The sequence below is a fragment of the Lepidochelys kempii genome, chromosome 22 (assembly GCF_965140285.1).
Source record: "Lepidochelys kempii isolate rLepKem1 chromosome 22, rLepKem1.hap1, whole genome shotgun sequence".
In the NCBI taxonomy this organism is placed as follows: Eukaryota; Metazoa; Chordata; order Testudines; family Cheloniidae; genus Lepidochelys; species Lepidochelys kempii.
In genome coordinates, this window is record NC_136401.1 from 9,151,503 (window position 1) to 9,170,274 (window position 18,772).

The following is an 18,772-nucleotide window of genomic DNA, read 5'->3' on the forward strand; positions in this document are numbered from 1 at the left end:
AATTTGACTGTGTTATATAAATGTTTAACCAGCCGAAGTTGTTGTTTTTTAAAAAAAATAACCCTCCCAAACAACCTTTTCCCAGCTTGGAAATTAAAAAAAAGAAGAGGAGAATAATGAAAATAGCCCCGATGGTTTCAGAGTAACAGCCGTGTTAGTCTGTATTCGCAAAAAGAAAAGGAGTATTTGTGGCACCTTAGAGACTAACCAATTTATTTGAGCATAAGCTTTCGTGAGCTACAGCTCACTTCATCGGACATACATGTGATTCCAGTGAGTGGGGGCATGATGCTGGGATTGGCAAAGCAGCTTGATTTTTCCCAAAGATCCAACCCATGGCATTTTTCAGTTCTTGTTCCACATTAAAAAATTAAACAGACGTAACATTGAGCATCAAGACCAATTCGTATCGACACTGGCATTCTGATAAGTCCTGGGAGATACCTGGGTTCTGCTCAGAGTGCGATCTCTGGCAGGTCACGTTGCTACTCTGTGCCTCAGTTTCTCCATCTGTAAAATTGGGATAACGATCCCCTCCTTTGTAAATGGTTTTGTGCTCTATGGATAACACCTGCTCTTTGCATAGGACTTATGAGCCAGTGCCTCAGCTGGTGTAAAACAGTGTAGCTGCTTTGACTTCAGTGGAGCCAAATCCACTCAGACCAGGGCAGAATCTGGTTCTGTGTGTTTGGAGTTAAATAATGTTACCCTAGAAAGGCATTTGGTGTTGGTTTAGGGTGTTCCAGGTTCTATTCCTGGCTCTGCTATTGACCTCATGTTGAACTGAGACAAGCCAGTGCCCTTCTCTCCGACTCAGTTAACCTACCTCTAAAATGGGGAAAACAACACTCGCCTCACATCGGAGCAGTGAGGTTCCATTCATTGGGCCAGATTCTCAGCTAATGTAAACTGCAGTCGTGTCACTGAAATCAAACGGGAGGCAGTGCTACCGAGGGGCTAGAGCACCGGACTGGGACTCAGAAGACCTAGGTTCCATTCCTGGCTCTGCTGCTGGCCTGCTGGGTGATTTAGGGCAAGTCACCGTGCCGCTCCGTGCCTCAGTTTCCCCAGCTGTAAAATGATATGGGCCTCCTTTGTAAAGCGCTTTGAGATCTAATATTCATTAGGATTATTTTACCCCGTGGAAGCTTTGGGACGTTATATAGACCCTTGGCTAACAGACACTGTGGAACTAGTTATGGGGCGCTGATGGTTTCTTTGCTGGTGACTCCTGAAAAGGAACATCCAGGGTAGAGGGGACCCTTCTGCGTGTACAGGGGAAGGGAGGGGAACACCCAGGGTGCAGGGAGAAACCAAGCAGAGGCTCGAGAGACTCCAGGCCCTTACCTCGACTGGTGCGCCCCATACACATGTTATCTGGTGTTACAACTTCCTGCTTGATCGTGAAGTAGTCTGTCTGCAGGGAGTCCGTCTGGACAGGGTCACGCAGGATGACCGACGGGTAGTCATTCTCGTACTTGAGGGAGAAGAGCTCCTCTGAGCTGATCGGATGGAGGGTCTGGTAGGACTCTGTGATAAAGCTGGGCTCGGAGAACTCGGACGGAGGTACGCACTGAGCGTGCTCGATGCCATAACCTGCAGGAGGAGCAACTGGGTGGGTTAATGTTAGCGATTGACCGAAAAGACAACGACTCAAAGCTAAACAGACCACTGCTGTTTCTACCTCTCGTCTCCTGTAACATGCTGATATCGTGAGATCTTTGGGTATATTTTTAATTACTATTGTCTGGATGTACAACGCCTAGCACAAAGGCACCCCGATTTCAGACCACAGTACAAATAATAAATAGTAACAAATAAGAAGAACTTCCGTTGATTTCAGTGGGCACCAGATTGGGCCATAAGCAAATAGGAGCAACCGCAGAGCTGTTATGGGAGGAAGGGTTGGATAAACCACGAGAGGGAGGCTCCTAGCAGTTTCCCCAGGAAATGGAGTATGAAAAGGCAGAGGAGGGTCCTTGACATCACAATGGAGCTGGATGTCAATTGACATGGCAGACATGGAGGTTGCTCACCTTCACAATCACGAGGAGAGAATATGTGTTGTCATTAGGTTTCAGAGTAAACAGCATGTTAGGATAATCAGAAGTAGTGGGACTTACGCAAGGGTTGCACTGCTGCTCTATGTAGCATGCTGGAGTAGGATTAGCACTTTCTTCCTCCCTAAAAAGCAGTGGCAGCCAGGAGAATCCCCCCTGTAGAATGACATCTCCCTGCTCTACACTTATTCTCCTTCAACCACTTTCAGATGAAATCTGCTGTTTACATATCAAAAACAAGATTCCCCTCACTGCTGGCCTAGCATGCTTCACCTGGCATCAAAGCCAAGCGAGTTCCTTTCTGCTCCAACCCTTCCCACTGACCGGAGAGAGTCTGGAATCCAAATTTAGCGGATGATTCTGTCAATGGTGCACGAAGCATAATGGAATCTTTCCCTGCTGTATGGGCTCTGAAGCGCTGGCACTGGGGTTGGATCATGCCAGATTAGGGACCCAGCACTTTCCCTGGATGGCTGCCATCTGGAGCTACAGAATCTAAACTCTCATTTAAATGATATTAAGGCCCAAATTTTCAAAAATGCCTGGATTTTGATGTACCTGATTTGAGACACTGTGGGCCTTTTTTTCAGAAATGCTGAGAACTCACAATGCCACTCAAAATCAGTGGGAGGGGCAGATGCTCTGAAAGTCAGGTCCTAAGGGTCTCAGGTTGATTGCCCAGAATCTAGGCAACAAAAAGCAGAGACCACTTCTAAAAATGTAGGCTTAAGTTTTAGACTGATGAAGTGACGTCTGTCTGAGACCACAGAACGTCTGATGCAACAGCTCGAAAGTGTGCACTTCTCCGGTCAGTCTCAGTGAATGTTAACTCTGAAGCCTAATGATGACCCCCCACATTAGATATCTTTCTGATGATCAAAGGACACAAGACAGAAGAGGGATAATCATACCATGAAAGCTGCACATTCTGCCACGACTGGGGCAGTAATTTGTCAGCACACAAATCAGTTTGGGCTCAGAAGACTGAAAAAAGAGATAACCCTAGAACAACTGTCACTTTTCTAACAACTTCCAGCTATTTTAAATAGGCTAGTGGCCAGCCCACTGTAAGCCAGATGCAATCATGTTAATATGCTGGACTATTTGGAGGAAAAGAGGAGCAGCTTTGGGAAAAAGGGGCTCAGACTTACTAATGAAGTAGTCCGATGTATAGCGGGATTCTGGGTACGCAGGGTTCACTCCGTTAGCTGAGTATGGCTTTATCTCATCTAAAAGAAGAAAGGGGAGTTAAAGAAACAAGCTCACAGGAATCTCACCTATGCTGAAACTCTCAGTTATACATGGAGGTCAGAATTTCCAAAAGTATTCAGCTTCCATTTAACCTGGGATTTTCAAAGGATCAGAAGCAAGTTAGGTGTCCAAATCCCATTGAACTGGGTGCCTAACTCCCTTAGATTCTTTGGAAAAACCTAGCTGTGATTTTTGAGAATGCTGAATAAGGTTCCATCTCAGCTGGAAGCTCTAGGCACTACTGAAATATTATTAATTACTTGTTGAAATCCCGTGGTGCTGTACAGGTGATATGGATCAAGTGTAAAAGAGCTGATGACTGAACCTGGTGATATTTGGAACAAAAAAGAGCTCTCAGCCAGGCTTCACGCTGGTTCAACATTCTAAGCTTCAGAGCAACAATCATGTCATCTCGCTATATAGATTATTATACTTTAATTGTTTTGTTTCCATTAATTTTGGCTCCTTTTCATTGTTTAACCTGTTGTTTTTTTTAAATGAAAAACAGGGACACATTGTTTCAGAAAAATTTCCCCATTTTTCAACCAGCTTTAGCTGCTTGTGTATGCCCAAAACACATCTGTGTGTTGGCCATACACCCCTCTGCTGCTCCTACCCTGCTCATGTGCAAAGGAAAAGGTGCAAGGCACTGGAGATGCTGTTCCTACACTCATGAGGCATTGCTGCAGAGCTACCAACTTACTCCGACTTAATACTCTACGGTGTGTGTGAGGTAGCACCTCAGAGTCACGAACACCAGAGTCACGAACTGACCGGTCAACCACACACCTCATTTGGAAACAGATGTACGCAATCAGGCAGCAGGAGAGACAAAATGAAAGACCAAAAAAAAAAAAAAAAAAAGCAAATACAGTACAGAACTGTGTTAAAGGTAAACTCCTAAAACAATGAAGGGAAAGCAGCGTTTTTCTTCTGCATAGTAAAGTTTCCAAGCTGTATTAAGTCAATGTCCAGTTGTAAACTTTTGGAAGAACCACCATAACCTTTTGTTCAGAGTTAAGAACAACCTCCATTCCTGGGGTGTTCAGAACTCGGAGGTTCTGCTGTATGTACAGTGCCTAGCACAGTGGGGCCTGATCTTGGAAATGAATTAATAATAATAACTGTACACTCAGTACACATCTCAGTTCACCCCTTTCCATCCATCACATCAGTGCTTTCCCATGCGGAAGCCAATTTTGTCTTCCCAGTTTGGAAGCTGCACAGTGTCTGCTCTGGCTCTTGTCGTTCCCACCTCGTTCATTGCAGGAGCAGCTGCAGAGCGCATGGATAGAAACAGGGTAATGTGACATTACAAAGGGCAACAAAAATAAAAGCACGAATTGCTCTGCCTGTGTTTATTTCTGCTGAGGCTGGAGAAAAACTAACCAAAGATAATGCACGTTCACTCGAAGGAGGCTAATTTTGGCCTCCTCGCCTGGGATTGCAGGGTGGAAAATATTCTTAAACAAAGGAAGGTTTTGTGGAGAGAGACCTAATCCCGAGTGTGCTTTTCCCCTCCCCACGGAGTCTGCCAAGCGGCAGGGTGGGTGACCACAGGGAAAGGGTGGGACTAGGTTAAAAAGGGCAACTTTCAGCTAGGTTTACAGTCATGCAGAGGGCACTGATGGCTGCTGGTAAATGGAAGTTATTTTAGGAAGAAATCTGGAAAAATACGACTGCAAACACCCAAATTCATGAAGGAAAAGTCGCCCAGCTGCTGCCATTTTTATACCTTGTGCAGCCTGTGGTAGGTGAGTCACTCGCTCTGAAAGAGCTAACAGGAGAAGCATCTTAATAAGAGGGACTGGGAGGTTGCCATGTGTCCTCATGTGACCTAATGCTTCTGGGTGGTTTAGTGAAGGTGAAGCTACATGCTTTGGGTCTAACAGACAAGGCCCTGGTCCCGCTCCCGCTGATGAGAATGACCAGCTACTCTTGGGAACGAAGGGCTCATGATTAAGACACTAGATTAAGATTCAAGAAATGTTTGCTCAATTCCCAGCTCGGCCAATGCACAATGGGTAATTTGCTCCATCGCTCTGTGCCTCAGTTTCCCATCTGTAAAACATGAATAGAAAAATCTGTCTTGTCCAATTAGACTTTAAAACCTAGCAGAGACTCTGTGTTTGTACAGCACCTAGAGCAATGGAGCCCTGATTTGAGGCAGAGCTTTTGGGTGGCATTATTATGTGAATAATAAGGAGCCTTCCCATTGACTGTATTAGGAGCAGGATCAGGCCCTGTCTTCCTAGTTTGGAAGTCACAAGGTTTCTGCCCTTTTTATTATTCATAAATACTTTTCAGCCAAGGATCACAAAGTGATTTACAAACATTTCCCTGGGCCTCTGAGAGGCATGCAGATAACTGTGTTTTACAGACAGGGAAACTGAGGCACGGAGGCTCTACATGATTTGCACAAGGTGACACAGCATGTGTGGAGAACAGCTGGAAATAGAACGCAGGCATCCTGAGTCCCAGTTCCTCATCCAGAGGATAAGATGGACAGAACTGCAACTTTATTCTTGTCCTCACACTCTTGCAGGAGAAACAGCCAGTGCTGAATCCAGGACCTAGCCTGTAAAAAGACTTTTAGTTTTCTTCTAAGGACATCTATCTACCTAGGTAATTACATGACCTTCATTACCGCAAAGTCTGAGCCCCTACATATGTAATAGATTTAACCTCACAACGCCCCCTGTGAGGTAGGAAAGCATTCTCCATATTTCACAGCTGGGGAAACCGAGGCAAAGAACACCATATCCTCAAAGGTATTTAGGCACCTAGCTCCCACTGAATCAATTCCCAGCTCTGGCATAGACTCGTTGGGTATGTCACTTCGGCCCAGATGCTCAAAGGGAAATCAGTGGGAGTTCAACACTTAAATACCTTTTAGGATCTCAGCCCAAGTGACTTGCCCCAGGGAGTTGGTAGAAGAGCTGGGAATTGAAACCACACCTCCTGAGTACCAACAGAGTGCCTTAACCACAAGACCATCCCGCTACCGTGGGTGACTTTACCAAGCGCTCAATAAAAACGAACGGAAAAAGAAAAGAACTGAAAAGACGCTAGAGCCAAACAAGGAGCAGAAAAACACAGGCTTCTGCAGCTCCCATGCACATCCATGTTTACCTTCTCAAACCACTGGTGACAGTAAAATTAGCAATCAGTAATTAACCTCCATTTGACAATGCGTTTCTTGGACGGCACAAAATCCCCCTCCTCTCCGAGCCACCCAAGTTGGATTACTGGCAAGGGCAGGCGGTGGGTGCCGTGGATATGGATACGTAATGCAATGGAAGCTTGGGCTATGGAACAGCCCTAGGAAGAACTAGATGCTGTATCACCGGGTCGAGAGTGGGCTACAGAGTGTTTTAATTTGCTCAGTGCCCCTGAGTTTTCTGGGCCCTTCACCGTGTGTTAGTAATTCCTTAGTAGCCCAGTAGGGAGAATGCAGCAAGGTAGTCTCAAGATCGCCACTGATTCAAACTAGGGCAGCTGCTCCTTTAAATTCTCAGTGAAGGAACAGTATCTTCAGGGGGTCCTAAAACCTACCGTCTTCTTCACTTGCTCCAGATCTTTAGCCCCCATTCAGCAAAGCAATTCAGCACATGCCAGATCCAAAGCCCATTCTATTGACTTCAGTGGGCCATAAATCTCGGGGAAATTAATGAGATTACAGCAGATGTTTAAAGTCAAGCATGTGCTTTAGTACTTCGCTGAACTGGATGTGCCTGTTGCCACTATTCGTGTCTCAATTACACAGCCCAGGCTCCTCATCAGCCACTTAGGTAGCTCTGTCACTCCAAGATATCGGATCAGACAGAGATCACTTCACCCACCCCCTCTGAAATGCAGCCACCTCTGGTGTGGAACACAGCTGCTGTTTAACCACACCCAAGGAACAAAGAAAAATAGTTTCCAGTTGCGACTGGAAAGTTTGGGTGTGATTTAAAAGTGTTGGCCTAGCTGCTCCCATTGAAGTCAATGATTAAAATTCCCAATGGAACCAGTTAGGCCAAAGGTGAATGCCTTGGAAAAAAAAACACTTTCATTTCTAGGAATGCAGAATGTCCCTGCCTTGCCCTGGAATTCAGCCAAGAAGCTGGTGTTAACACCCTTCCTCTTTCAAAGAGTGCCAGGAGCTCTTCACTGACCACAACTGGCCAGGACCCTCTGCTTTATGTTTTATCGGAACGACATCTCCAGCAGCAGCCAGTGCTGACTCGGGTATGTCTACATTTGAGCAGGGCGCTGTGATTCTCAGCATGCACAGGTGTACCCAAGCTAGAGCCTAAAAACAGCCATGCATCCACAGCGGCATGGGCCATGGCGCAGGCTACCCATCTGAGCATGTACCAGGCGTCCAGCAGGATTGTACTTAGGGTGACTAACGTGAGCCCCGCCCGTGCTGCCATGGACACGCTCCTATTTTTAGGCACTCAGTCAAGCTGAGCTAGCCTGGGGATGTGCATACAAGCTGAGAATCACCCCCTTCCCCTCCCCCCAATGAAAGGTAGACAGACCCTCAGAGAAAAGGACATCAGCTGCATAGGGTAGCCAACTTTCTAATTGCACAAAACGGAACACCCCGGCCCCGCCCCTTCCCAAGGCCCCACCCCTTCTCCGAGGCCCCACCCCCGCTCGCTCCATCCCCCCTCCCTCCATTGCTCACTTTCCCCCACTCTCACTCACTTTCACCGGGCTGGGGTGCGGGAGTGGGGTGAGAGCTCCAGCTGGGGGTGCGGGCTCTGGGGTGGGGCTGGGGATGAAGGGTTTGGGGTGCGTGAGAGGGCTCCAGGCTGGGGCACGGAGTTGGGGTTCCAGGGGGATATGGGCTCTGGGCTGTGGGTGTGCGCTCCGGGTGGGGCCAGAAATGAGGGGTTCAGGGTGCGAAGAGGGCGCCGGGCTGGAGAAGGGAGTTGGGTGCCAGGGGGATATAGGCTCTGGGCTGGGGGTGTGGGTTCTGGGTGGGGCCAGAAATGAGGGGTTCAGGGTGCAGGAGAGGGCTCCGGGCTGGGGCAGAGGGTTGGGGGGCAGGGGTTTGAGGACTCTACCTGTGGGGGGGGGTTCTGGAGTGGAGCCAGGGGTGAGGGGTTTGGAGTGAAGGAGGGGGATCCAGGCTGGGAGCTGGGGTCCGGGGGAGGGCTCAGGCTGGAGGTGCGAGCTCCGGGGTGGGGCTGGGGATGAGGGGTTTCGGGTGCAGGAGGGGACTCAGGGCTGGGGCAGGGTGTTGGGGGGTTGCAAGCTCTGGGAGGAAGTTTGGGTGTGGGAGGGGACGCCAGGCTGGGGCAGGGGGTTGGGGTGCAGAATGGGGTGCAGGGTCCCAGCGGCGCTTACCGCGGCTCCCAGGAAGTGGCCGTCAGGTCCCTGCAGCCCCTAGGCGCATGGGCATCCAGGGAGGCTCCGTGTGCTGCCCTCATGCCCGTAGGCACTGTCCCCGCAGCTCCCATTGGTCGCAGTTCCCAGCCAATGGGAGCTGCGGAGTCGGTACTCAAGGCAGGGGCAGCGCGGGGAGCCTCCCTGGCAGGCCATCCGCCTAGGGGCCGTAAGGACCTGGCGGCCACTTCCGGGAGCCATGCAGAGGTAGGGCAGGCAGGGAGCCCGCCATAGCCCCAGGCTCGTCAACCTGACCTGGCAACCCTAGCTGCATAGAGCCACAAACACCACTTCCAGCCACACCTGTATCTTCCTTAGAGGTCTCCCATCCACATACGTCCTCTCTAGATTCTGTTTAGCTGAAAAGTCTGGAGGCATCACTGTGCCAGGGGTTGGTAAATTACTGAATCCTACTGTAGTCAGACCTTAAGCTGGGCTCTTGGAGGGCCTGAGATTCAGTTTGCCTCTAATACATGCATCCAAGGCCCCTTGGTGTAGCCCATGTGGTGACCCACTCAATTACCTTTCTGTAGGATCTCCAGATGTTCCCAGAGAATATCTCCCACGAAGTCAGGCGCTAGCTCGAGGAAGCAGTCCTTGCCCAGAGCGCAGAGGGCAGCCCCGTTCATGCAGAACTTCTGGAAATCCACATCCTTCAGACTGAATTCATTCACAGCCCACATCACCCAGTCCCGTACATGAGTCTCCGTCCACTGCTGGGGGTCTGCACCAAGGGGTCACGGGAGAGAGCCGTTAATAAGACTTCTCAGGAAGTTAATGGTCAGGGATCTACAGTGGTCACTACACCCGCCCCCTGAAATGCAGCTGCTTCTAGTGTGGAACACAGCAGCTGTTTAATCATCATGTGTTACAGACATACCACTTCAGTGGGGACCAAAATATCAGCAATCCCTACAACTATGCAGACAGGTGCCGTGCCCCACAGATCCCACCTTTGGGTTGACATAAGTATAATGTACAATGGTGGAGAACATCATCAGTTTAGCTTCATCCGATAGGGCTGAGTGTTACTTTAGTCTGTCACTGCAGCGTCTTTCTGTGCTCCTAACCCTGGCTTGAGACAAAGTTTATAACAGCCCATGTTCTACCTAAGGGCATCAGTCTTCCAGTGTCTTTTCTTTTTTCATTCAAATCACAAGCACCTTGCAGGTCGTGCCAAAAGACACCTGACACTTCTGCCCATAGTAAAAATTAACAGAGCTGAAACTCTTCCATGGCACAATATTCATGACCCATTGGATAGAGGGTCCCTGTGCTGCCTCGAGAGGGAACTCAATTAAAGCGATATTGCTCACTGGGGTAGATGAGAGCAAAGATTGTCTCAACTTCTGAATGGGGTGGACAGAGATCACATAGATCAATCCATCAAGCAATGGAGGAAGATATCACTTGTGTGATATCCTCCAGCCAGAGAAGCCAGGGATCAAGGTGATGGCAAGAAAGATGGAATGGAAAGGAGCAAGAGGTTTGGAGAAGTGGATATTTCAGATGAAGAAATGCCTCTGGTTTATCACGGTTTTGCCTGTTGCACAGAGCTCTGCCATTGGGCACTACTGTGCCGTACCTTTGGGGATTCCCAGCCGCTGTTGCTCTTTCGTGAAGCCACTGAAGGTGGCCTTCAGCGCCTGGGACATCATTTCTTTACTGCTCGGGGTTAGCAAAGGCACATCTGCACATTCCATATCTGAAAGAAGCAGAGGAAGAGACAAATAAACAACTCACCGAATCTCATGCCCCACTAAGGGAGAAGATTACGGAGTTTGGAGCCACAGGAATTATACATCCAGAACTGAATCAGAAAAATAAGTGAGCCAAACAACGTGAATTTAAACCTCCTCCCAGCTGCCTTATAACTTCACCCACAAACTCCCCAGCAGGATATCATGTGACAACATATCACTTCAATGCAGCACAGGTTGGAAGTGGTAGTTTTAACCTGGGGTCATGCCATGGTTCAAGGATGTTCTTGGGTGAGGACACTGCTGGGTTAAAAACAATGGGCCTGATTCTCTTTTCAGTTATCTGGTGTAAAACAGGAGTAACTCCTTCACTGATGTCAATGGAGTTATACCAGTGCAAAAGCACGTAATGGTACAGACTTCCTTTGCAACGTGCTTTGAGATCTCCTGATGAAAAGCACTATGCAAGAGCTAGGTTTATTATTATTAAGATGGGGAAAGTCAGACCTTAGCGATTTTAAACAGAAAACCACAAATCTATTATCTACACTATAATTATATCTTTAAATTGTTTACTACACATGATTTTTAGAAGACCTCTTAGGGTCTTGCTCCAAAGCCCATTGAAATCAATGCCAAAGTTTCCCATTGACTTCACTCAGCTTTGGGAAATGCCTTTAGGGCCTGATCCTGAAAGATGCTGAGCACCAGCGCCTCCCATTGAAGTCAGCAGAAACTGTAGGTTTCCCACATGAATAGTCCTATTGATTACAACCAGATTATTCAGATCCTTAAAAGAGACATCCTTAAAAGCTTCAGTGCTTTGCTGGACTGGGGCATTTACGTAGTACTGTAATGTTCTGATGTGGTGTAGCCGAGATAGAATTCCATTGGCACAGATGCAAAAGGGAATCTCTAGGTTGATAGACACAGACATGCCATCTCCGGCTCTCTGATTTACAGGGTTTACGTGGTATAACATCACTCTACAAGGTCTAAGGGCTGGCCAGGATTGAGCCATCACAGAATGAGCGGCTGGCTGCCCTACAACCAAAGCGCTTCACGGACATCAATCAGTTAAGCCTCACAAGTCCCCTGTGGAACCCGGTAGCATGAAAAAGGGGAAAATACACTTCAAAGTGCCCCAAAAGGTTTTGATTAGGTGAAAGCTAAAGAGGGTGTGTGTGTGAGGAGGGAGTATTACTTCCCCTGAGTTGGTTTGCCCCATGCCCAGCGCTTGATTCCCAGCCACAGATCCTAGGGAAAAAGAGAGAAAGGAGGAGGTGGAAGCAAAGGGAATCCTGGAAAAAGTCCTTTTGTAACAAGACGCAGCGTGACGAAAACCCAGCAGAAAAGCCATTCAAGAAAGGAGGCGAACAAAGAGCTGGAAAATCCCAGATTAACACAGAGTTACATAACGCACAATCCATACAGTGAAGCAATTGCTGAGTCAGTCACTGAGCAATGCATGGCCACCCCTACCAGAGCCAATGATGTCAGCCCAGAAATTTGGATCTTGGAGTAAATCCTGGTGAGAAGTGTTTATATGGCAGGAACCACTTCGGTTTTCAGGGAAGCTGCAATAATGTAAGTTTGTTAAAAAAATCCCTGTCCTCCCAATTCGAGATCTGACCCTTGAAGTGCTCATTTTTCAAACACACTCCTGAAATATAATGTGACCGGAGAAGGAAGTCATTGTAAAATAAATCATCACCAAGCCCTTAACCCTGCTGTAGCACTGTAGGTCTCAAAGCACTTTATGGAGGCAGGTCAGGTAGATTTTACAAATGGGGAAACTGAGGTACAGAGTGGTGACATGAATGGCTTAAGGTCAGCGGGAGATCTGGGAGTTCACCTAAACGTTTCTGTTTGAACGACAAAAAGATTTTCAATAAAAGGGAAATTTTCCTGGCAAAAAAATTCCATTTGTGTCCAAAAAACTGATTATTTTTTTTAATGACTGTCTGGCTCTGGTTGCCAAAAAATAAAAATCGTAGCTCTCGTTGAAATCCCAGCCAACTCTATTGCGGCCATGTCTACACTACCACTTATGTCAGTAGAACTTGTGTCGCTCACGGGTGTGAATAAACCTTCCCCCCAAGCGACACAAGTTACACCGACCTAAGCACCAGTGTGGACAGCGCTATATTGGCAGGAGAGCTTCTCCCACCAACATAGCTACCGCCGCCTATTGGAGGTGGATTAATTAAGTTGATGAGCGAGAGCTCTCTCCCATCGGGTTAGAGCAGCTACACTAAGAGACCTGACAGCAGTGAAGCTGCAGTTGTGCCTCTGTCCTGTAGCCACAGGCCTTATTACCCTTTCAAAACGTGTGTGAGAATTTAGGCCCCAGGTCAGCAACGCACTTCACTTTCAGCATGTGCTGAAGTCCCCCTGACTTCCATGAGAGATAAGCGCTAAGTGCTGTGTTGAACCAGGCTAGCAAAAGGTCTAGATGGCTCTGCAGACCTGAAGTCCCCTGTTCATCCATGGAGTAGATGCAGCCCAGCATCAGCCAAGCAAGCTTCCTGCTCCATTCCTGGCCTGCAGGGACCCTTTCAAGGGCAGATAGGGGAGCTCAGCCCTTGTGGTTAATTCAGTCTCTGGTCCCTCTGCAGAGACTGCCCAATGAGAGCCAGTTGTGGTGGTGGGTGTTTTTGGAATACAGACAGTAAGAACTTGTGTAAAGGCTGGAAACTCATTTCACATAGGCCAGTCATCAGGCAGTAACAACCTCCAGTCCTCAAAGAGTTGGGCTGGATTTCAACTGGTGACCTACACAGTGAAAGGCTCTGAATACTCCATGACCATCCCAGCCTGCCAACCACCCATCTTTGACTGAGACTTAAATACTAAAAATAGAAGCATGTCCACAGAAATATATCAAGGGGCTGCATTATCATAAAACTGCGCCCGCTATATCTGCATGCTCAAATCCCCATCTCTGCGTGCACAAATCAATCAACATCTAAGTGACTTGCTACAGTATTTGCACATGCAGGAGGATTTGCACATGGAGATGGGCGCCGGCATTTGTTTTGTTTTTTTACAGGCACTATTTAAAGGGCTGCTACTTCAATGGGATCCTCTAGTGCAGACACCCTGTGCTTCTGGGGAAGCCCTTTGAACTCCACAGGGGTCCATGTGAACAGATCCTATTGCAGCTTGAGCGCTGAAGAGCCACCTTTGAGCCCACAGCCCTGCATAGCAACTAGATCTGCCCATGACCCATATATTCAGCTGGGCTGTTCAGAGCGAGGATGCAAAATCCACATTCCTTTCTTGGATTCTGTCACACAGCTTGGTCTAAACACTGTCCCATCACAAACCAAACCAAATCGTTTCACTGTCTCCACCCTTGCCCCTTCTGCCTTTTGTCACCATGGGCATGATGTGCAGCTGGCTCTAACAGAGGAGCCAGAGAGGCTAAATCAAAACTGGCTCTTGCTTTTTAACTCCCTTCCCCATGAGTCACTCTAACCAGTCACCCTGCCACTCATCTATTACAAATTACAGAATTCCATGCTTAGATAGCTTTTAAACTATCCCCTCCCCCTCACACACTCCATTCAAAATTCATGACCTGATTCTCCGCTCCCTCATGCCATTGTGTAAATCAAGGAGTTATTTTGCTTTGATAGGAGAATCAGGACCTTAGAAAACAACAGATTCAAATGCTGCATTCAGTTATTTACTGGGTTTATTAGAGAAGGCTTGAAGGAATGAGCAGAAACCCTAGAAAGCTCTACTATCCATCTTCTGCTTTGAGATCATGCTGAGTGAAAATGGATCAATGAGCCTTTCCCTGCTTCATCAAGTTGCTTTTTAAGGCTTCGCTTTCTGTACTCTGTGGTTACAGGGACCACACAGGCATACATTGTCCCCTGCCCTTAGCAGGCTGGTTACACTGCAGCTCATTGCTCGCTCTCTCTGTATGGGAGGATGATTCAGGATTAACCTAAGAAAACTTCTCTAGCCTTGTTTCCCACTGAGTCAACCACGTAAACATGTGCAAAGCAGAACTCTTTAGGCAACGTACCGGGAGGAGGAAGGGATGTTTAGATGTGCAAAATTGTGAAACTGTTTGTAAATATTGTCACCATTTTATTACAGGCAAATTAGCATCTGCAAAGTTGTTTATATGTGGGGTCCCCAGCCCCCTATTCAAATGTCAAGAATTTAGGAATTCCCTATGAACATTTTGCACAAAGGAAGTTTAGTAAATTTGCGGGAAAAGTGGGCCCATTTTCAAGCTAAAGGAAGAAAAACAGAAATTTGCAATGTTTCTTGGGGATTTTTTTTGGGGGGGGGGTATGAAACTAGACCATTGAAACAAGTACAAAACCTTAAATTTCCAAATTTGCTCTTTCAAATATGTAGCGCTAGTTTCTTCGTTGGAGAGCGTACATTAGACTCAAAGTGTGTTCTGACGTGTTCTATTGTATTTTTTCCTATTTGATCTGTAGCTATGAGTGAAATGAATTCTCTTTAGAACTTCATACACTGGGGCCCCGATCCTCCAAAATACACACAGGCCTGAGTGCAATGGGAATGGTGCCGGGTGAAGTTACACACGTGCATAAGCCTTGGCAGGGCTGAGACATCCATTTGTGGGCTAGTCCCAGACAGCTGAGTTGGAGGCTTTTCTGGAGAAGGAACCCCTCTCTATCTCAGCTCTGACAACCTTGGTTTTGAGATACTTAAATTAGACCCATCATCTTCCTTTTTGCCCCTTTAAACCAGCCTATATTTCCCCGAAGTGCAGAGTGGAATTGATTTTCCTCTCACAGGTATGGACGGAGTCCCCCTGAATTCAGTGCAGTTACTCCTGATTTACACCAGGGTATAGAAGAGAAAAACCAGGCCCCAGCGTTCTGTCTCCCATAGACCTCAGCCCAGTGTCACAGGTGCTGTGGGTTTGGAGCAGGAGCCCAGATGTCAGCGCCAAGAAGAACGTTTATACCAAGGACGGACAAGGCTAAAGTCTGATGGTTCAATTTCCGCTGCCACCTTACACTTGGTTTCCAAGACCGAACCTGAGCCAAATATCACGTGCTCCTCTGTGTACTTCCCCTGTCCTCAACACATACACCCACACCCACAACAAGGGCTTGGAAAGGGTTTCTCTAGGGACAGGGGGTATTAAACCAGGCCAAACTAGTGTTTCTCCTAAGCATCTCTTGGAATTCGCAGCGTCATTTAAAAGCACCAGAAAACAGACTAGAGTAGTGGTCTGCATGCCGGTCAGGAGATTAGGTGTTCTAATCCCAGCACTGACTCACTACAGGGCTTCATACCAGTTACTAAGGTCTTGTCTGAGCTGGGATAACGTGTGTTGTTCTGTCCGGGTGCTACGAATAATGGGCCACCCCTCATTCCTTAAGACCCAGCTCCACTGCGATGCCTGTAAGAAACTAGCTCATTTATACGAGCCAGCTTGACAAGCACGTCAGGAATTTGGGCACACTGGAACAATGTATGGGGCCCTCTGGGCACTACTGGGTAACCCACACACCTCTTGGGTGTGGGGTTCTGTCCCATCTAGTGGCACAGAGACCACTTAGAGAGATCAAATGAGTCTGCTCTACAGCCTGCACTAACAGCCAGTTGGCTTTTAGCTCATGCACTAGAGGCTCATGCAATAAGCTCCAGAGGTAGCAGGGTTCAATCCTTCCCGCTGACGACCGGGGTCTGTCGGCGTTACAACTGCACGAAAAATATTTAACAAAAGTGGAAGCTGTCAGGCCGACAGGGCCCAGGAGATTTTACCACCATGTCCACACGACAGCTTCTACTGTAGCTACCATGGCTGGAGTTTTACTGCTGGTGAAATACGCTTCATCCTGCTCCTGCTGAAATCAATGACTGAACTCTCCTGGGCGTCTAAGGTGCAGGATCAGCATCATGACAGACAAGGTCATATGACCTGATTTCCAACGGCCAAGGGGAGTTGTTGCTCTGAAAATCAGGCTATTTTCTTCTGTGGCTTAGCTGCCCCATGTCGGAAAAGGGGATAGGTAATGTTTAAGCACCTCCCATGGGTGGTTATGAGGACTGATTCATGAGGCCAAGGTGTTCCAGAGTGACAAGTGACAAGGGGGCCCAGCTTCAGGCTCTCTATATGGGCCTGAATTTCAGAAAGGGCCAAGTCCACACCTTCCGCCAATCCAGTCTCTTTCAGGCATCTCTGGATGGGCTCCCTAAACCACCAGGCACCGGAAAACCTTGCCCTGACTGGAGATCCTGGGACAAACAGCTCTAGCAGCAGCATCAGTTACATGGGCCCCATCAAAATCCAGAGACAGCTTTTATTATTACTGATTATTTGTATGGTGGTAGCACCTAAGAGACCCAACCAGGGACCGCTGGGCACTGTACATTGTTTATTACAGTAAATACAGTTTATTAGGTGTATCACAGTAGCACTAGGAACCCCAGTCATGCACCAGGACCCCATTGTGCTAGGTGCTGTACATACAAAAAGACAGAGGGTCTGAATTTTCAGGTGCCTGATGCCCGCTGAAACCAATGGGCATTAGGCATCTAAATACCTTTTACAAAAGCAGGGCTGGAGAGATTAAGACAGCAAACGAGCAAAGAGTCAGGGTGTCCCAGAGTTCCCCCCACAGCTACAAGCACATGCTGTCCTGAATTGGCTTTGCATTCAGAAACTCTTTATTCACTGTTTTTTTTGTTTTTGTTTTTTTTAAAGGGAGAGGTTGAAAACTTACGAACTTTAGGGAATTTGACCTCAAAAAGCAAGTGCCTCTAACTAATGCCAAGGCACTAGCATCTGGTTACTTACGCAAAATAAATAACACTTAGGCTGTGTAGGGGAGAGCAAAGTCATTTTTATCCCAAGTTTCCACACCACGGAGTCAATGCCCCTGGAAAACTCCCATGAGCAGCTCATTTTCTTTCCCACCAAAAGCACCAGTGTGTCCTTGTCCAGCCCCCGCTACTTTACACAGTAGCCTGCACATAAATGGATGCCCGGTGGGTCAGAGCGGAGCTAGCTGACCTGGCCATCCCTGCGCCTGCCCCTCCTGTCCTCTCTATGATGGATGGACACAGAGGTCAGGAACCAGGGCACTGTTCGCTCAGGTAAAAGAGAAATGCCTCCTGCCCCCGCTCCCAGGCCCCCTTGTGCTCCCTGGCTAATCAAGCAAGATCACTGGGATTCTGCGGCCTGGTTATCAGGCAGGAGGCTGAGAGCTCCCTTGGTCAGGGCAATGCCCCCTGCTCCTCTGGGGCCTGACGCCAAACAGAGGGGGCCGGCAGCTACAAGCTCATGACACCAGGATGCCCCGCAGCAGAAGCTGTTTGGCTTGACTCAGTGGCGCGGAGGCCCTGTTCCTCCAGCTTTGACAGCAAAGCCGGTCCCTGCCTCAAGGGGTGTGAAGGGGTGACATGAGGAAGGCAGGAGGGCCGGGAAGCCCAGAGCAGAGAAAACGTGGGGGTGGGGGGTGTCGCGGCTGCTGCCACAACGCAGAAGGTGTGAGCCATGAGGCGGGAACTGGAGAACGTGGGAGCAGGCGGTGGCTGAGAGGACTGCGGGGGAGACGTAGAAAGGAACAGGGAAATGGACGGGGCATTGAGACTGGCATCCAACTCACCCTGCGAGGAGAGAAAGGGCCAGCCAGGCAGGGCAAAGAGGAACAGCCTCGTGGCAGAAGGGAAAGGATGGATTCCCACCAGTGCCCACCTTAGCACCTCGCTCCTCAAAGGACGAAGACACACAGCTCTGGGGGAAGGGGGTGCACAGCCCCAGGCTAGCTGCAGCGCTGGTCTGTCCGACACCCTGTGTGGCTTCTGCTCCAGAACAGACCGTAGGGTGGTAATGAGCAATCTACTCAACCTAGGCACCTTGGATCACCCCAAGGCCCGCGCCCCTCTTTCCAATGAGCCCTAAGCCACACTCCCTGCTGGGTTTGCCAAACTCCCCTCCCACACCCCTTCTCTGCACTTATGGGCAGACTCACTTTCCATCTACCTGCTTTCACTTGCCAGCCAGCTGGGAGTCATGGAGGCTTTGCCCCCAGAGCTCTCCACACCCCTGTTGCTCAACTGTCCATCCCCTTGCTGGTTCCCCTCATGGGGGAAGGGGAACAGAAGGTAGATCACAGACAGGGAGCGGGGGTGAGGGTGGATCTTGCTAAGGAGAGGTGGGGGCCACCAAAACTCGCTGAAAGCAGGGACAGGTTCAGGTGGCCTAAACCCAAGACTCAGGCAAGTTTCTCCAACGTGTCTGCTGAGGCCACTTGGGTGTGGGCTTCACATAGGCCCAGACCCATCCACAGCTTCAGGTGGAGGACAGGCAAAGCTGCGCTCCTTTGAGACCTGGAAGAGCTGAGTTTCCCAGGGCTCTGGATGGAGCACACC

At 48.6% G+C, this 18,772-nt stretch overlaps 1 protein-coding gene across 3 annotated transcripts in view; it reads right to left on the reverse strand.

Annotated features, from left to right (window-relative positions):
• ETS1 (ETS proto-oncogene 1, transcription factor) overlaps nucleotides 1-18,772 on the reverse strand; it is a 122,581-nt gene that overhangs the window by 25,603 nt on the left and 78,206 nt on the right. For 2 of the 3 annotated variants that reach the window (XM_073320613.2, XM_073320615.2), the window contains 4 exons: nucleotides 10,276-10,395; nucleotides 9,214-9,414; nucleotides 3,212-3,289; nucleotides 1,348-1,596 (listed from right to left, as the gene is read on the reverse strand). In XM_073320613.2, the coding sequence (XP_073176714.1) occupies nucleotides 1,348-1,596; nucleotides 3,212-3,289; nucleotides 9,214-9,414; nucleotides 10,276-10,395 (648 nt within the window). The remainder of the gene's footprint in view (nucleotides 1-1,347; nucleotides 1,597-3,211; nucleotides 3,290-9,213; nucleotides 9,415-10,275; nucleotides 10,396-18,772) is intronic. The other variant, XM_073320614.2, reaches the window with a different exon arrangement.